We start from the raw sequence: 14,998 nt of genomic DNA on the forward strand, positions 1-14,998 counted from the left end.
CACCCTGACGTAAACGACCCAAAACCGAAACCAGAAGCCAACCCAGGATACCACACTGGGCCCCACCAATGTACAAATACAGTGAAACCTTGATATAACAAAGCTTAATTTAAACGGATCCTGAAATGGTTAGGACAAATTTTGTAGGCGCGTAGGGTACAGCTAAAGTTAATCATTCACACCACAATTTGTGCGAAGCGTCTATGGGCGATAACAAGTTACCCTCCTCCACAGTCATGCATTTTCTCCTACACTTGTTCGCTGAGTGATTGGGGCGAAGCTCCACCTTCACTGGCTCTGCACCATGATAGCATGTCGTGTCGTCTACTTCCAAATCTCTAGGAGTAAGTGCGCGAAGCTTCTCCTACCTCTCTGCCAGCCGTTTAGCAGTCGACCCCAAGCGAGAGCTATCGAAGCAGCGCGCGTTGCAAGCATTCTGTCGCAACGCCGAACATGCCCGGTATTCCAGTAACCACAGGCGAGCTGGGCATTTCAACGGACGGATGGAGGCATAAACTCAAGCTGATGAAGGAGCTTTAGCACAGACGAACGTGAGCAGCCTGATAGGTCTGCACGGTCCAGCCACCTGTTGGCGCAGAGCTTAACCAGCCAAACAAAGAGCTAATATTGCTCTAACCAAGTGTAAAACATTTTAAACATTTACAAAAGCAATGTGTTCACGATTTGGCTCCTGTGAAAAATTTACAACAGCAAAGAAGAATGCACTATGTTACTGCCACTGTGTTTGGTTGAGCTCTACGTGCCACCAGGTGGCTGCACCATGCACACCATTCATGTTTGCGCCTCTGCTCATCCCATGGAACGGCACGGTCAAACTGCCAGGCCCAATGCCCTTGCGCTTGCGTTTACCCTAACACCGGACTCGCGAAATGCTATTGCGTTGGTAATCTTCCGGTGTAAAGTGACGGCCGCAAACGCGCAAATCCTGGCGCCGATCGGATAGCGACAGTGCGACACGCTGCAGTCACTCCGCCCGTCTGCTGCCTTGCAGAGGGACACGATGTTGCAGCTTGACATACTGCCAGTTACTGCGTTTGTGGCCCACAAGGTAACAAGGGTAAACCATGGTGATCTCAAAAAAAAAAAAAAAAAAAAAAAAAAGAAAGAAAAAAAGGATTGAGATCAACACTGACGGCGGATCTTTCGTCAACACGGAGCATGTAATACAAGCAGACGACACTTGCTTTGCGCCGGAAGTGTTTTAGTGAGAAATAGAAACAAATTAACTAACCTTCCAACTATTACGAACAACATTTGTTCGCCATAAAGTTTGAAAAATTATCGATGACGCACCCTGAGGAGCCAATCAGATAGCTCGCCCTACTAGCGTCATTAGGGCAATTTGTGTCAAATGGTCAGGGGCAGATGAAAATTCAGCCGAGTTGTGTGCTGTGATCGGTAGCGATGTCCATTTTTAAAACCTTATAATAAATTACAGGCTTTACACGTAGCACTTAGATGGATCAATTTATGATCAGAAGGACCTACCCTAACGACTCAGCACATTTGTACAAAATAGTCAAAATCGTTTCAGGGTCCCTTTAACGAAACCTGTTATTTCCAACTATTTTTCATTTCGCAATCTTAATTCCATTTTTGTTTGCATTTTAACATAGTAATTTCGTCCCATGGTTTCGATTTGAAGAAAATTTTTGGCCATTTCAAGCATGTACTTGGAGCCCCTACGGCTAGTAAATAAAGCAAAAATAAAACTATGAAAATGTCGGCTGAGGCATAATTCATAATTTGCACACTTCCTTCCACATAAAAAGCGGCAAAACGTCTTTGTGCAAACGGGATTATCAAGTTCCTGAAAGCGCGCACACAGGAGTATGGTACGCAGGAAATACAGCTGCGCCATCTGTTGTGTTGGTAAAGAACTGCGGAGGCCGCAGGGCAGTCCGCAGCTCAGGTTAACAGTAGCCAATCTCAAAGGCCATGCTTCTGTGTGTTAAAAGCAGCAAAAGCAATTTTTAGAGCTGGAAACAAGTTGTGTCAGCCATGCTGCCCCCCCCAGCGATGGTTCCTCCAGTGCAAGGGGGGGCATGGAGGTGAGCGCACAATAATGTGATTAAGTGACACATCTCTTCCTCCCCTGCTGTTGCTGCACATGGCTATGCGCATACACTGGCCAGGCGCTGTATCTTGTAGGTACAGTAAAACCTCGTTATTATATACCCGCCTAATAGGTAATTACGGTTTAAATATAGTCGTGAAGGATCCCCCACCCTGTCGCCATTGAACCTAATGTACACTGGCTGACAGCTTAAGACGTAGTCGCTTAATGCATGCCAAACAGTTAGTGCATACTATTTACTTTATTTTTCAGTGTGTACAAGCGTGGAATCAGCGAAATGTTGTGCAGGCAGACCATACATAGCAAAATTGTGTCACATCGACCTTTCCCGGACTGCAGTTGCCACCGATGATGATGTCAAAATGTGGTAGCCATGACGTGTTTCCTGCTTCCATAGCTTCTAGAGCTTCCGCGTGGTCGTCATGGCATTTCTGTACCTGACACAACTAGTGCGTTCACTGTCATGAGGGCGTTGACAGAGAAATGGGGCTTGATGGAGAAACTGGCTTGCAGCCTTGCTGAGTTTGAGGATGCCATCGTCGCTGCATGGCCACCATGGCGGCAAGTGAAAATCGTAGATTTTTTGCTGCCTGCTCGCAAATAAAACTTGTCTGCGTGCATGCTTGAGTGAGAATTAACACATTTCATTGGCCACTAAGTCTATAGCTGCTCAGCTGCCACTGTCGATTAATTGGTATGTCGCTTAGTGCGAACCTGATCCATGTTCCCCGCCAACTATGTATCTACAAGGTTTACTGTAATCTACGGTGTGTGTAAAGGTCAAAGCCAAGATGGATGGTAGCTTTTTCCATGCTGTGTTCCCACACGCCTAGTGTTGGAACTCACATAATCTCATCTTTCTGAGGCGCTGGAGCGAAAGGCAGCAAAAAGTGGTCACTTCCCACTGTCGGCGCTTTGTGACAGCTAGCGTTTGTGGTTGTCAAGTGAGATCTGTTGATGTTTGCCTGTGTGAACGCGACACCACGTTTGTCTAATTAGTAACCGAATGTTTACTGCAATTTATACAGCCGATAAAACTACGAACTTTGCATTGTGTAGTTGTCTAATACTTTGCTATTGCTATCAACGCTTCGTCTTTTACACAAAACTGCAACTTTTTTTTCTCTCAGGAAGGATGAATCTCCCTATGTTTTAATTCGTCGGTGCAATCTAATGATGGCTGCGGGCACTAAGTGTGGTCAACCATGGCGTCCAAGATTTACGGTGCTGTGTGATGCACTACATGCCAATTTCAGACACCATGAGCCACATCAATGCATTGTTTTTAGCGCAATCTGCACCTTTTTTTTATAAGTGCTTAGTGACGAGATACTACCCACAAGGAATGTTTTGGGGACCTGCGGAATTATTTTTACTGCTGAAACTTTAAAACCTCTACGTAACGAAATTTGCACTTTAGTGAAGTTTTTCGCTACAACTAAGACTTATATCAAGGTTTGACTGTATAACATTGAAGAGGCCCTTATAAGCTAAACATAGGGTGCATGCCGTGCATGCACCCTATGCAGTACATGCAGGCCTTCCATTAAGCTTCAATCAATGCAAAATGCTATTTAAATGAACGTTACTGTAAACTCCTTCTGATTTTGGCATGCACTCATGTTGAAAACCTTCCAAAAGATCAAATTCGAGTTGGAGTGAACACTGAACAGTATAGTAATCAATCAACTAGTATTTTAAAAATTCAGCACTGCCAACTTTGAATTGTGCTTGTTGTGCCCTCAAGTATGCTATAGCTCGTACAACTGACACATATTAGGCAGATGTGAAACACGTGCTATTTTACTTTTTCCTTTGGTGCAAAAAACAGCCCTGAATTTTTCTTGTAACTGGATTCTCGACATCACCTTAAAGAGAACAGAGTAAACATAACTACAACCTTTCTTCTCTATAAACATGCCTTCAGTGGGGCTAGGTGGTCTGACATGTTGACTGGGAAGTTAAGCACAAACTAATTGCACAAATACACATGGAACAGACGAGGACAAGTGCTACTACCAATTGCTTATTCTTGTCAACAACCCACCGATTTATACACTCTTTCGAGTGCATGTGTCGCACTACTTCTTCAAGTGAAAGTATGAAGCTGTATCAGCAGGAACTATCATGCATGTCAGAGCAACCCCTCAGAAAATCAAGCTTGGCCTTGAGCAAAACAGTAGACTTATGCAGAATGCTTGGTAATGAAGAAGGCCTCCAAAGCCAAACGAGCCATGCCAATTGCAGATATACCGAGAATTATTATCTAACCCAGTAATATGGGCAACCAAATGCGTCTTTCTTTCTCACTTTGAGAACATGCTACCCAAATCGGTCGTTTACACACCGTTCGATCTGGATATCTTTGCACACGTCATAGGAATGGAGTAGACAAGCATTTAATGTAAAGGCATTCACGCTTCGTTAGGCTCCCTTGTTTACTGTCATTGCAAATCCCAGGACAGAGAACATGTCAGGGGCCGAGAATACCACAGGAACACGATGGCTGTACATGACCTTCTTGAGGTTGTGTGAGATATTGTGCATGTAAGGCATAACCAACGATCTCACCGTCAGTCACCAGAGTTCAGCTCTTTCCCTTCCAGCTCTATTTTGACCTTCTGTAGGAGAGATTCAGCCACAGCTATTACAACCAACTTTCACAAGCCCACTGCCAAAAGACGGCCAACTTGAACGTCAAAACAAAACAGCATCTGATGCGGGCACGATTCGCGAAGCGCAGATTCTAAGCAGTGTCTCTTATGAGATCAATCTGGTGGGGTCAGAATACGCATGGCTGTAATCACTTTAGCTGGCAAATTGTGTAGCCACTACTGCAAAGTGCGCCCCATGCCAGCCTGCCATTCAGAAGGCTCTCAATTACCTCAGAGTGTTCCAGAATAGAACATGAAGACACAAGGAGACAGCGCTGTATATTGAAGCCTAGTCATGAAAAAAAGTCGCAGTTTCACCCGAAAGGCGAAGCATTGATTGTGATAGCAATTTTTAGTGGACTGCTATAGTATGTAAGGATAGTAGTTTTATTGGCAGCATAAAATTGTAAACATAGGCATATTAACAAAAGTAACAAGCATGGTGTCAGGTGCACACAAGCAAACATGAAGACATCTGACTCAATGACTGCAGAAACTTGTTGGAGTGAGTAGCGCTGGAGGTATGCAAGCATGGCAGCAGCAGCGAGCAAATTGACCTTCGTGCTGCTGCTTGCATCAATGCGAACTAAGCCATGAAAGCACAGCGCTTGGCGGACTCTGTACACGTCACAGATGGCTTTCGAGATGCAGCGGCCTGGGTGGGCATGCATGGCCGACCACGCCGCCCGGAGTAGAACATGCCCCCCTTCCCTACCCATGGCAGACCTTGTCCTCGTGCAGATGCCTTTTAAGATGCAGCGGCTAGGGTGGTCGCGCACAGGCCACAAGGAGGAGAACACGCACCCGCTTCCCTCCCCTCCCCCCAGAGCCTTGCGGGTGACGGAAGATGGCGTGCTCCCTCCCTGCTGTCCCCCCTTCCGTGCAAAAGATTGAGCCGCGATCGCCGGCTCACCCTCGCACACTTTCACTTGCACATACAGCATATGGTGCGCAGCAACGATTTTATCCCTTTTGGACTTCATACAGAACCTCACGATGACGCCGATGCCAGAAATATGCTTGGAGTGCCCGTATAATTGCTATCGCAATAAAATATAAAGGGAGTGCCCTATGATGGGCACTGAAGGCGCAGACAGTGTTGGGGAGAGCAGAGGCTGATCATGATGATGGCATCACTACCACAGACCAAATAATATGGCTTTGAAGGTGGCCTATTTCCCAAGAGTCAGAGAGGCCCCAAAACTGTCACCCACAGCAACCAGACACTGCCCAAGCATGGCATGCTCACCCGTGGAGGTGGGACCACGCTGAGGAAGAGCAAAGCTGAGCCCAGTTCAGCCTGCCGCTGCAGCCCAGTGGCGGACCAGCCAGCACTTGGACAGCAGCTGCTCTTTGCCCGGCCCTGATTCTGAAACAGAGGCATTGAACATGCTGGTAATTAAGGTTAGTTGGTCGGTCACGGTAAAGAGTTTGACCAATGAAGTGTCATGGGCAGAGCCATAGAACAGTGGACACGTGAGCGAATCAAAGCCATTAATATTCCAAATTTGGCAGACAGGTGTGTGAGCACTGCTTTACTATCACTGTTGCAAAATAAACTGGCTTATTCAAATGGTCATAACATGACGTCACCCTATTTGACATGCCCGCCTGCAATAGGTCTAGTAAAAACACGTTTCTCGACATAAAAAGTTGGAAGTTAGCACTCTGTGTTGTCGCTCTTATGTCTGTCGTAGTCATTTTTTGCACTACTTAGGATCCAAGTACAGTCGTTGAAGCTGCTGCAAAAACAGTGCCCTCAACTGTGGGCATTATTCTCTGGACACTGTCCACCATATCTTCAAATTCACTATCTGGCCAGCTCTTATTCACTCAGAAAGACAACATGGTGAAATGTGTGCCCAGAATAGTAGCACTTTGGGCTGTGCTACTATTTCCAATATAAAATTTTCGAGGCAAAAGAATCTTCGAAAAGGCCCATCATGAACAAAGGATTTCAAGCACACTGGCACCGTTTTTATGAACATTTTTTTGTCCTGATATTGTTTGTGCCGACTACCTTTGCCTCATGCATTTTTTTTAAAGGCAAACACAAACAATAAAAAATTTGGCAGAACCCATATCGTGATGACTGTTGACAGTAATGCACTTAGCATTGAATCAATATAGTGACACAACACATCTCCACCATCAAAACAAGTTATGTATGAGGCATGTACCACAGTGGAACTCCTCTTTTGTGCTGCTCTAGGAACATTTGGCACCATCTAGCAGCGGCACCGTGAAGCTCATGCGCAGCCTCCGAAATGCATGGCGCACCGGTATGTACAAACGCTCAGAAGCGCATCATGTGGCAGTCGGGCTCCTCTCTCGCGCTTCTGTCTGGACAAGTAGTCCACGTGCGGCCTTCAAGACGAGAAGCGGGGCGGCAGGTGCAAAAGCTGAGATCTGTTCCATCACTCGCTGCACACCCAGTGGCACACAGACAGTGACCCAAGTTGGTGAGAGGTTCACTGAAGAGTGGCACTCACCCAGTGCATTTGTGGCGCAGCCTTGTAAAGCGTCGGGTTGCTATCCTTGAGGAACCCGTGTAACGTAGGTGTTTAATTCTGCCCAGCATCAGAGAAATTTAAGGGATCTTTTTTGTCATTGAAGAGCGGCACCCACCTACTGGCACATACCCAGTGACCCAAGTTGTCATCAGAGAGGTTCATTTCTTTTTTCAATGGGGCTTAGTGGCGTATGGGAATCTTAGGCCAAAGAATGTGATAACAATGGTATTACGTTGGACATAACAAAAAGAAGAACATGCTACACATATGCTGATTTAAGACAATAATGGCTCTCAAATGGCATAAATGTAAAATAGTGGTGTATAAAACCACACTAAAAAAATTATGCAGATCCCATGCACTGTGGCAATCAATGCAAGCGACGTTTTCTGTGCTGGATGCTTTGATTCACGATAATTAGCGGTGATGCTGACGGCTAAAGCTTAATTTCTTCAACATTTAGGCTAACATGAGAGTGGTGAGTTGATGTTAAACGTTACCTTGCATGCACCACTGCTGTTTGTCTGCGTAGTTCACAGAACACACAGGGAGAGGTGTTTGCTTGAGGCGTTGTGCACCATATTTCTTGACCTCTGAGAGGGTTGCGCATTGCCATTGCATCGCATGGCACATCCCACCAAGGCAGAAGTATTATACTTGAATTAGATTATGGGGCTGTACGTGCCAAAAGCACACTCAGATTACAAGGCACACCGTAGTGGTGGACTCCGGATTAATTTTGGCACCGTGATGCTCTTTAACGTGTCCAAAAATCTAACTGCACGTGTGTTTTCTATTTCACCCCCGTCGAAATGCGGCTGCTGCAGTCGGGATCAAATCCGTGACCTCTAGCAATGCCATAGCCACAAAGCTACTGCGGTGGGCACAGAAGTGTTGATTTGATGGTTGACTGCTTCTGTAATGTCGCCTGGACTGCGCTGCGCTTTAATTAATGCAGCTCTGCTTCTGCACACCCTGCGAAATTTGTCTGCTTGACATATTTACATGGCGTTTATTTTTCAGAAATAGCAGCAATGTACAGCACCGTACCTTGAACTTAAGCTTATCCAGTTGCCCCGCAACTGCTGTCGTATACTAACAGGGTTTCCTCGCCTTCTCACGTCAACCCCCCTTGTATAAGAATTGCATCTCCTCCTCCTTCCCCTCTACAGTTATATCTATGTCCACTCTGGACTTGCACCATGTTAGTAGAAATGGAAGAGCTGTAATTTCTGCAATGCTTCTGAGGGGAGTCGCGGATAATTACAGCTGTCAAGAGGCTAATGGGGAGGCGCCCAGAAAGCTCAGAGGGCATTGTGCACATTCGACGCGGTGAAATGAAAACAAGTGGGTTGCCTTTCCTCTCTGACTCGCCCAACCACCCACCGACGCAGTGTGTCAGACAGCAGCAGCAGCAGCAGTGGGAAAGTCGAAGGAAGAGGCAAAGAAGGCTTCACTTTTAAAACGTGGTTGCAGTGCTTGCTCACCTGTGAGAATGAGACTAGTCACTAGGATGATAAATGATACGGTTAAAAAAGTTCACTTCTTTAAAGTATTAAAAAAAAAACAGCTTTAGAAGGAAACATTGCTTTCCCTGATAAAAAATAGGGCAGAGCAAGAAGGTTTATGATGAGTAAAAGATGCATTTAAAATAGCATGCTTTTTCACAATGAACATAAGGACATTCAATTAAAATGTGCAGAATGGTTAGCTGCTCTCCACATTTCTCCCATGTTGGAGAGTCTCCTCAAGATGCACATGTGTTCCGTGTGTGCGTCACATTCACAATCTACTAAGTGCCACTTCTGATAGCCTAGGAAGTTTCAGTGGAGGACTCTTCCACAATTGTGCTCTTACTGATTGCAATTTGTTTTTCGTTTCCATATCCCACTCACTCTGCCAGTGGTTACAGAGCCTCTGGTGGATAAATCTCTTCGTATCCTGACTTGGAGCCTGGTTTTCATCTGTCACTCTACGTAAGGCAGCTTTTGTCACATTCTGATCTGCTATTTCATTTCCTATTTTAGACTGGAATTTCCAGTGCCTGTAGGTGGCCGCCATGTTTTTGTTATGATGGTGATGATTGTGAGGAGACTGCAGAAACAGCACGGGCCACAGCGCGTTTGCATTTGTCAGTTGCCTGCGATGGCTGGTTCCAATTGTGGTGCGGCCGTCTTGTCTCTGAATGCCAATAAGTGCATCTTCTTTATTGCGATCACATTTCACAAGAAAGAAATATTCCATGTAGATAATTTAGCGAGAGCACCCTGTGGCGCCATTCACTTCAATAGAGCTGAAGCGTCTTCTGCTCCACTGCAACTACAATGCATGTCGTGCAGTTGGCCAAGCTTCCTTCTGCGAGACCTGCTTAATAATACACATTCTTTTGGGGGGGCTTGATGCACTGTATGAAAGAGACTAGACAACATTTAGTATGCTATACTGCCACTCTGATGCTATACTTAATTTTTTTTAAGGCGAGTATAATATTTGTACTGCGCGTTACCACAATACGTTGTGCTGCATTTTTACCCTGCTTTGTCATCTTGATAGTCATGTGCTCATAGCTTACCACGATTGATATGAATACAATAAAGTTATTTTCTATGTTTTGCACGGTGCACGCAGTTGCAGGGAAAGATCTAGCTCATACGTGTTTACCTAAGACTCTTACACGAAGCAATTATGAGCAGTATTTCACCCTGACAACGGTCATGATCAGCAACAAGACTAATTAGTTGGCCAGTGCAGTGGGCACAAGATAAAAGCATTTTATATCACGTGTACAGCCAGTTGCAGGCACTTTATTATTTTCTCCCTCACAGTCAATAGCGAACACAGAATAATTGGCGTATCCATGTACGACAGTGCTGAAGGGGGCATCAGCTCTGTTAGCAACGACTGAACATGCTGCTCGTGTACCTGAGTATAAGCATTACACAATTATAAGAGCTCAAGCACCCACATATTCAACGAAAGAAAGAAAAATAAAATCAATTGAGGCATTGACGTGTGCGCAGCCCTGCTTTTGTGCATGCTAGTGAGATGCTGCTTTCACTTTTCGCGGTCACAAGTACTCGAATGTGGCTAATTTGCGTGACTGAAAAACACAGGACACGAAAAACGTCAAGTTCTGTATGGTCTTGTTTATTTGACATAACGGGACAATTGCTGTGCAAGTTATAACGTCAACGTGCACACCCCAAATGCTGTCTACTTACCTTTCTTTCATATCCAAAATACAGTTTGGGGTACAGGTTGACCTCCGTGGGCTTTCCATCCAGACAAGTGACCAAAAATAAAGACACTGAAAGGTCGTAAACGCATCCAGTGACCCAAGCAGACCAAAAATAAAGACACTGAAAGGTCGTAAACGCCTCGGTTATGCTGTTATCACTGTTATAGCTTTCTGTATTCCGGTCTCTAAGATATGATCAACTGCTAGGACAATGCTATAAGCTTCGGCTGTAAAGATACTGCTGTTCTCATGCAATTTTCGGCAGCTTTCAATGTTTAAACTGTGCGCTGCACATGATACCGATGTGGTGGACTTTGGCGCATCAGAGAAAAATGAAATTGATGTATACTTGTATTCCAAGAATAAAAAGTGTTGTGTGATTGCTGCACTTGGACTGCACATCATGTTTATGGATTTGAAGGAAAAATCACAATTTACTGGGTGAAGATCTTATGGGGTGATGATATTGTCGCAACTTACTTCTATCACATCGTCGAAGCTAATCTGAAGCATATCTGCCATGGCCTTCACAGCCAAAGGGAATGGTAAATGGATGGTCAATTTTCAAATAGTTCTTTGGAGGGGGGATCACAAAGAAGTGATTTGCAGGGATGTTTACTTTGGAAGATGGCATTCAGAGCATGTCCTATGTCCTATGTAGGTTCTCTGGTATTGCAGGGGCCATTGATCAGACTCCACATACAAACTTTGAACTGGGCTAGTACAAATGGCTCCAGTAGCCAGCTGTGTGCATAAATGATAGCCGGGATCAGGCTTTTTTAGGGCCTTCGTGTATGCCGATTGCACCTGTAGTCTATAAGTGTCCTCACAAGGCTAGTGAAGAGCATTAATAGACATTATGTGCCAATTCCTCAAGAGTGGTGGGATAAGAGCTGAACAATGTTCATTGTTTCCAAGCACTTTTGCTTCAGGTAATTAAGATGGCATAGGAATGTAAGTATTTATCAAAAAATAATGCCTAGAAATTTGTGTTCTGTTTTTACTTGTAGGTGACGACCATTCGTTTCAACGTATAGGTCAAATCATACGCCTCTCTTTTTTAATAAAGGAAAAAATGAGATGTCCACCCAATCGTAGCAATTGCTACAAAGGAAACCCATACAGGTTCCTTGAAAGAAAGGCCTCGCAGTTAAAAAAAAAAAAATTGTCCTGGTCCGGGACTCGAACCCGGGACCACCGCCTTTCCGGGGCAGCCGGTCTACCATCTGAGCTAACCAAGCGGCTAGCAGATGGCAGGGCGAAGTCGAACTTGTTGAAACTCGAAGCAAAGTCAAACTCTTGCCTTTGCTTCCCAGGTGTTTCTTTTTCTGTCCCCAGGTTTTTGTGGTATAGACCCTGTCCAGAGCAGCATGACATGTATGCTGTGTAATAAAATTTCCTCAACACCAAGATGCGCTATGGATTCATGTGAAAGGCAAGAAAGTTTTTCAATCTTGTTCCAGTTGGCTGCATACCATTTTCATCTCCAAGGGAAAGCTACAGAAGCGGGCGAGCTGGTGGCCTCCAAAATCACAGTGACGTGGTTGCTGCCACATGAATTTGTTACAACTCTCCAATGAAAAAAAAATGATAACAGAACAGCGGACCCCAATGCTACATCTATGGCTGAATATGTGTTGCTTGCACAGCTATAAAATGTGGGCTGTTTTTTGTTATAGATGCATGCACCTGATGACAAGGCAAATTTTTCAACGATGTGGCCTCTTGCATCACAGCGTGGGTTACCGCATAGTAGGTTATGAGCATTGAGGTCGCCTACTAATATGTATGGCTCCGGCAATCAATCAACTAGGTTCTCCAAATCTGAGGCAACAAGTTTTTGATCTGGTGGAATGTAGATGGAACAGATAGTTACTAGCCTTTTTAGTAGTATGAAACGGACAGATACTGCTTCCATAGCGGTCTGCAGTAGCAAATGCTGGCAGGGAACAAATCTCTGTGCTATAATGGCAATGCCATCAGCTGATATGTGTCTGCCTTCGCAGTCTTTTCAGAGTGTTAAAAACTTATAACGAACCTTTGTGTTTTCTGGATTTAGTCTAGGAGTGAGTCTCTTGGACACAAAGTACATATGGTTGAAATTCATGGAGCAGTTCATTTACGTTGTCTGTGTTGTGCAATAATCCCCTAACATTCGACGGCACAGTTTCTGTAGTCATAATGATTCAAAATTAAGGTACTATATGCAAAAGTTGAATATTTTTTTAGGTTGGCAGATATTTCTTTGGCGCAGTTATTTTCGGAGGCCTTTCCTCCCCCCCAAGAGAGCCGTACCGATTTTTCGACATTAACAGTAAGAGATTTGGCCAGAGGGCTCTTGACTAAAGGTGGGCAAACATCACATTTTTCAAATACAAATCGAATACAAATAGTAAGTACAGATTATTGAACTGAATATTGAATAGTCAAATGCGCATTTACATATTTACAGTAGAGATATTTATTCCTGCATATGTTAGGTACCACGGCTGGCGAAGTTTCACCACTAGGCCGGGCTAATGCTGCAATCGGCGGCCTTGTTCACAGGAGAGTTGCTGGTACTTTATCAGCGTCGCTGGTCCCTTGTGTATTGCCCATGCTGTGTCCCCACCTATATATCTTCCACTGTGCCCCTTAATTTCCTGATATTATTTAAGTCCTTAGGTGATACGAATTTCGGGCGATAGGAATTTTTCTGCCATCTCAAGAGATTTGTATGATCTAACTTCTCCCCGGAAAGTCTGTGAAGTATCCTAAGAATGCTAGCGCATTGAAAACCAAATGCGCATCAAATAAAATAGTCAAACCTCATTATAACAAAACCAGATATAATTAAATCCCGTATATAACGAAGGAAGTGAAATACCCATTGAAACCCCCAGAGAGATTTATGCAGTACATATAATAATGGATATAATGATATAATTCTGGCTTCTCCTTCAACTTGGTTATAATGAGGCTTTACTGTATTTTTGAAATACCATCTCAAAAACAAAATTGCTAGTTTACACAAACACAAAAAAGCATGGATTTAGTATTGTGAAAGAAAAATGTCAGCCTTTTTTTTCTCTCGAATGTTTGTACAATGCAGATTGGCGAATAGTGTGCATTGCCACAAAAAACTCTGATTGTGCATGTTACCCTGCATGCTTGACCAAGGCCAACACATCGACCACCAGCTCTCATTACAGTCCTCCATGTAAATGCCATTCGAGCTCATTCACACGTAGGAGTCGTGTGACAGTGTTGGTCGCAACTGGTCGGACAGCGACTGTTCTGGGTCTCGCTGCTCGATTTTGCAGTCACATGACTGAAGTCGCAAGGCTGCTGAACCAATTAAAGGTGCAGGATGTTTGTATACTTTATTGCTTACTTTATGTGCCAATGGTGGTGTGAGCAGGCGTGAATGGCACCAATTTCAAGACATTTCTGTGCGGTTACGGACATGTCACGCTTGCCATTGTGAAAATGGATCACTGCGAGTTGCTTCTTGGTCGGCAGTCAGAGTTGGTCATGCAACCTCTGTTAATTGACGGCACGAATGTGCCCTTACACTTGTGTCACAGCAGCACCTTCAAATTAAACAGACAATAACGAAAAAACAGTTTACAGTGACAAAGCATTCTTTCAAAACTTCATTTACATTAATTTCGCAGTAATAGGTTGATTATTAGAAGAAAAAAAATGAAAGCCAAAGCTTCATTTTTTTAGATATTATGCAAAAATTTCAGTGCTAGTGCATCAGTGTTAACATCACATATTTCAAAATATTTTTTTGCATTTCAGCCATTGTGGCGGAGTAAAAGCTTCTGAAGCTTGTCCCCAGCCAAAACATCAAAAATAAATCTGTTATGTTCTTCAATGCTGAGTTCATTCTTTGCCTTTTTTAGAAAACAATCTTAAAGGGACTAACCATTGGCCAGAATGTGTTGTGAGACATTGATGGAAATGAAAAGACCATGATTTATAGTGATAGAATCGAGCACACTGTTAGCAATTTGAGTAGAAATTATAATTTTAAATTGGCAGAGAAAGTCTCAATAACCAGTAAGTGGCGCGATTTGGTAGTGAAGCCCTGGTACTTCAGATGTAGTATATGAGATTACTGTACGTAAGTTGGCTGTTATTAAGTACCACATAATTATTGCTTAAGGTTATAGTTCGTATATTATTAGGTGTTTACTCTTTATCCTATGCACAATGTGAAGTAACAAGCCCACACTAATGAGCGGCACTTGCGTCCCTCAGTGCATGGCATCGCACATGAGTGCCATTGTATGCGCGCAAAGTTTTGAGCACACAGGCGAGCTAAAATCCGTTGCTACAGCTTGCCAAGATCTTTGACAGATGACATGCTTCAGAAATCAAAAGCACACGCATGACTAGAGCAACACGCTCAACTGCGCATCACATGCCAAAGCGTCGTTTGGCTTTTGAGAACTTAACTTGGCCTAGCTAAAATACACCCTTGAGTTGGTAAAGACCAAAGCTGTTA

At 44.1% G+C, this 14,998-nt stretch overlaps 1 protein-coding gene across 10 annotated transcripts in view; it reads right to left on the reverse strand.

Moving 5' to 3' along the window:
- LOC142566780 (uncharacterized) overlaps positions 1–14,998 on the reverse strand; it is a 217,358-nt gene that overhangs the window by 58,444 nt on the left and 143,916 nt on the right. For all 10 annotated transcript variants that reach the window (XR_012825127.1, XR_012825128.1, XM_075677667.1 and 7 more), the window contains exon 7: positions 6,002–6,121. Coding sequence is in view for 8 of the 10 variants with exons in the window: in XM_075677667.1 (XP_075533782.1) it covers positions 6,002–6,121 (120 nt within the window). In the remaining 2 variants the exon portion in view is untranslated. The remainder of the gene's footprint in view (positions 1–6,001; positions 6,122–14,998) is intronic.

The sequence above is a fragment of the Dermacentor variabilis genome, unplaced genomic scaffold, assembly GCF_050947875.1.
Source record: "Dermacentor variabilis isolate Ectoservices unplaced genomic scaffold, ASM5094787v1 scaffold_13, whole genome shotgun sequence".
Taxonomy (NCBI): Eukaryota; Metazoa; Arthropoda; class Arachnida; order Ixodida; family Ixodidae; genus Dermacentor; species Dermacentor variabilis.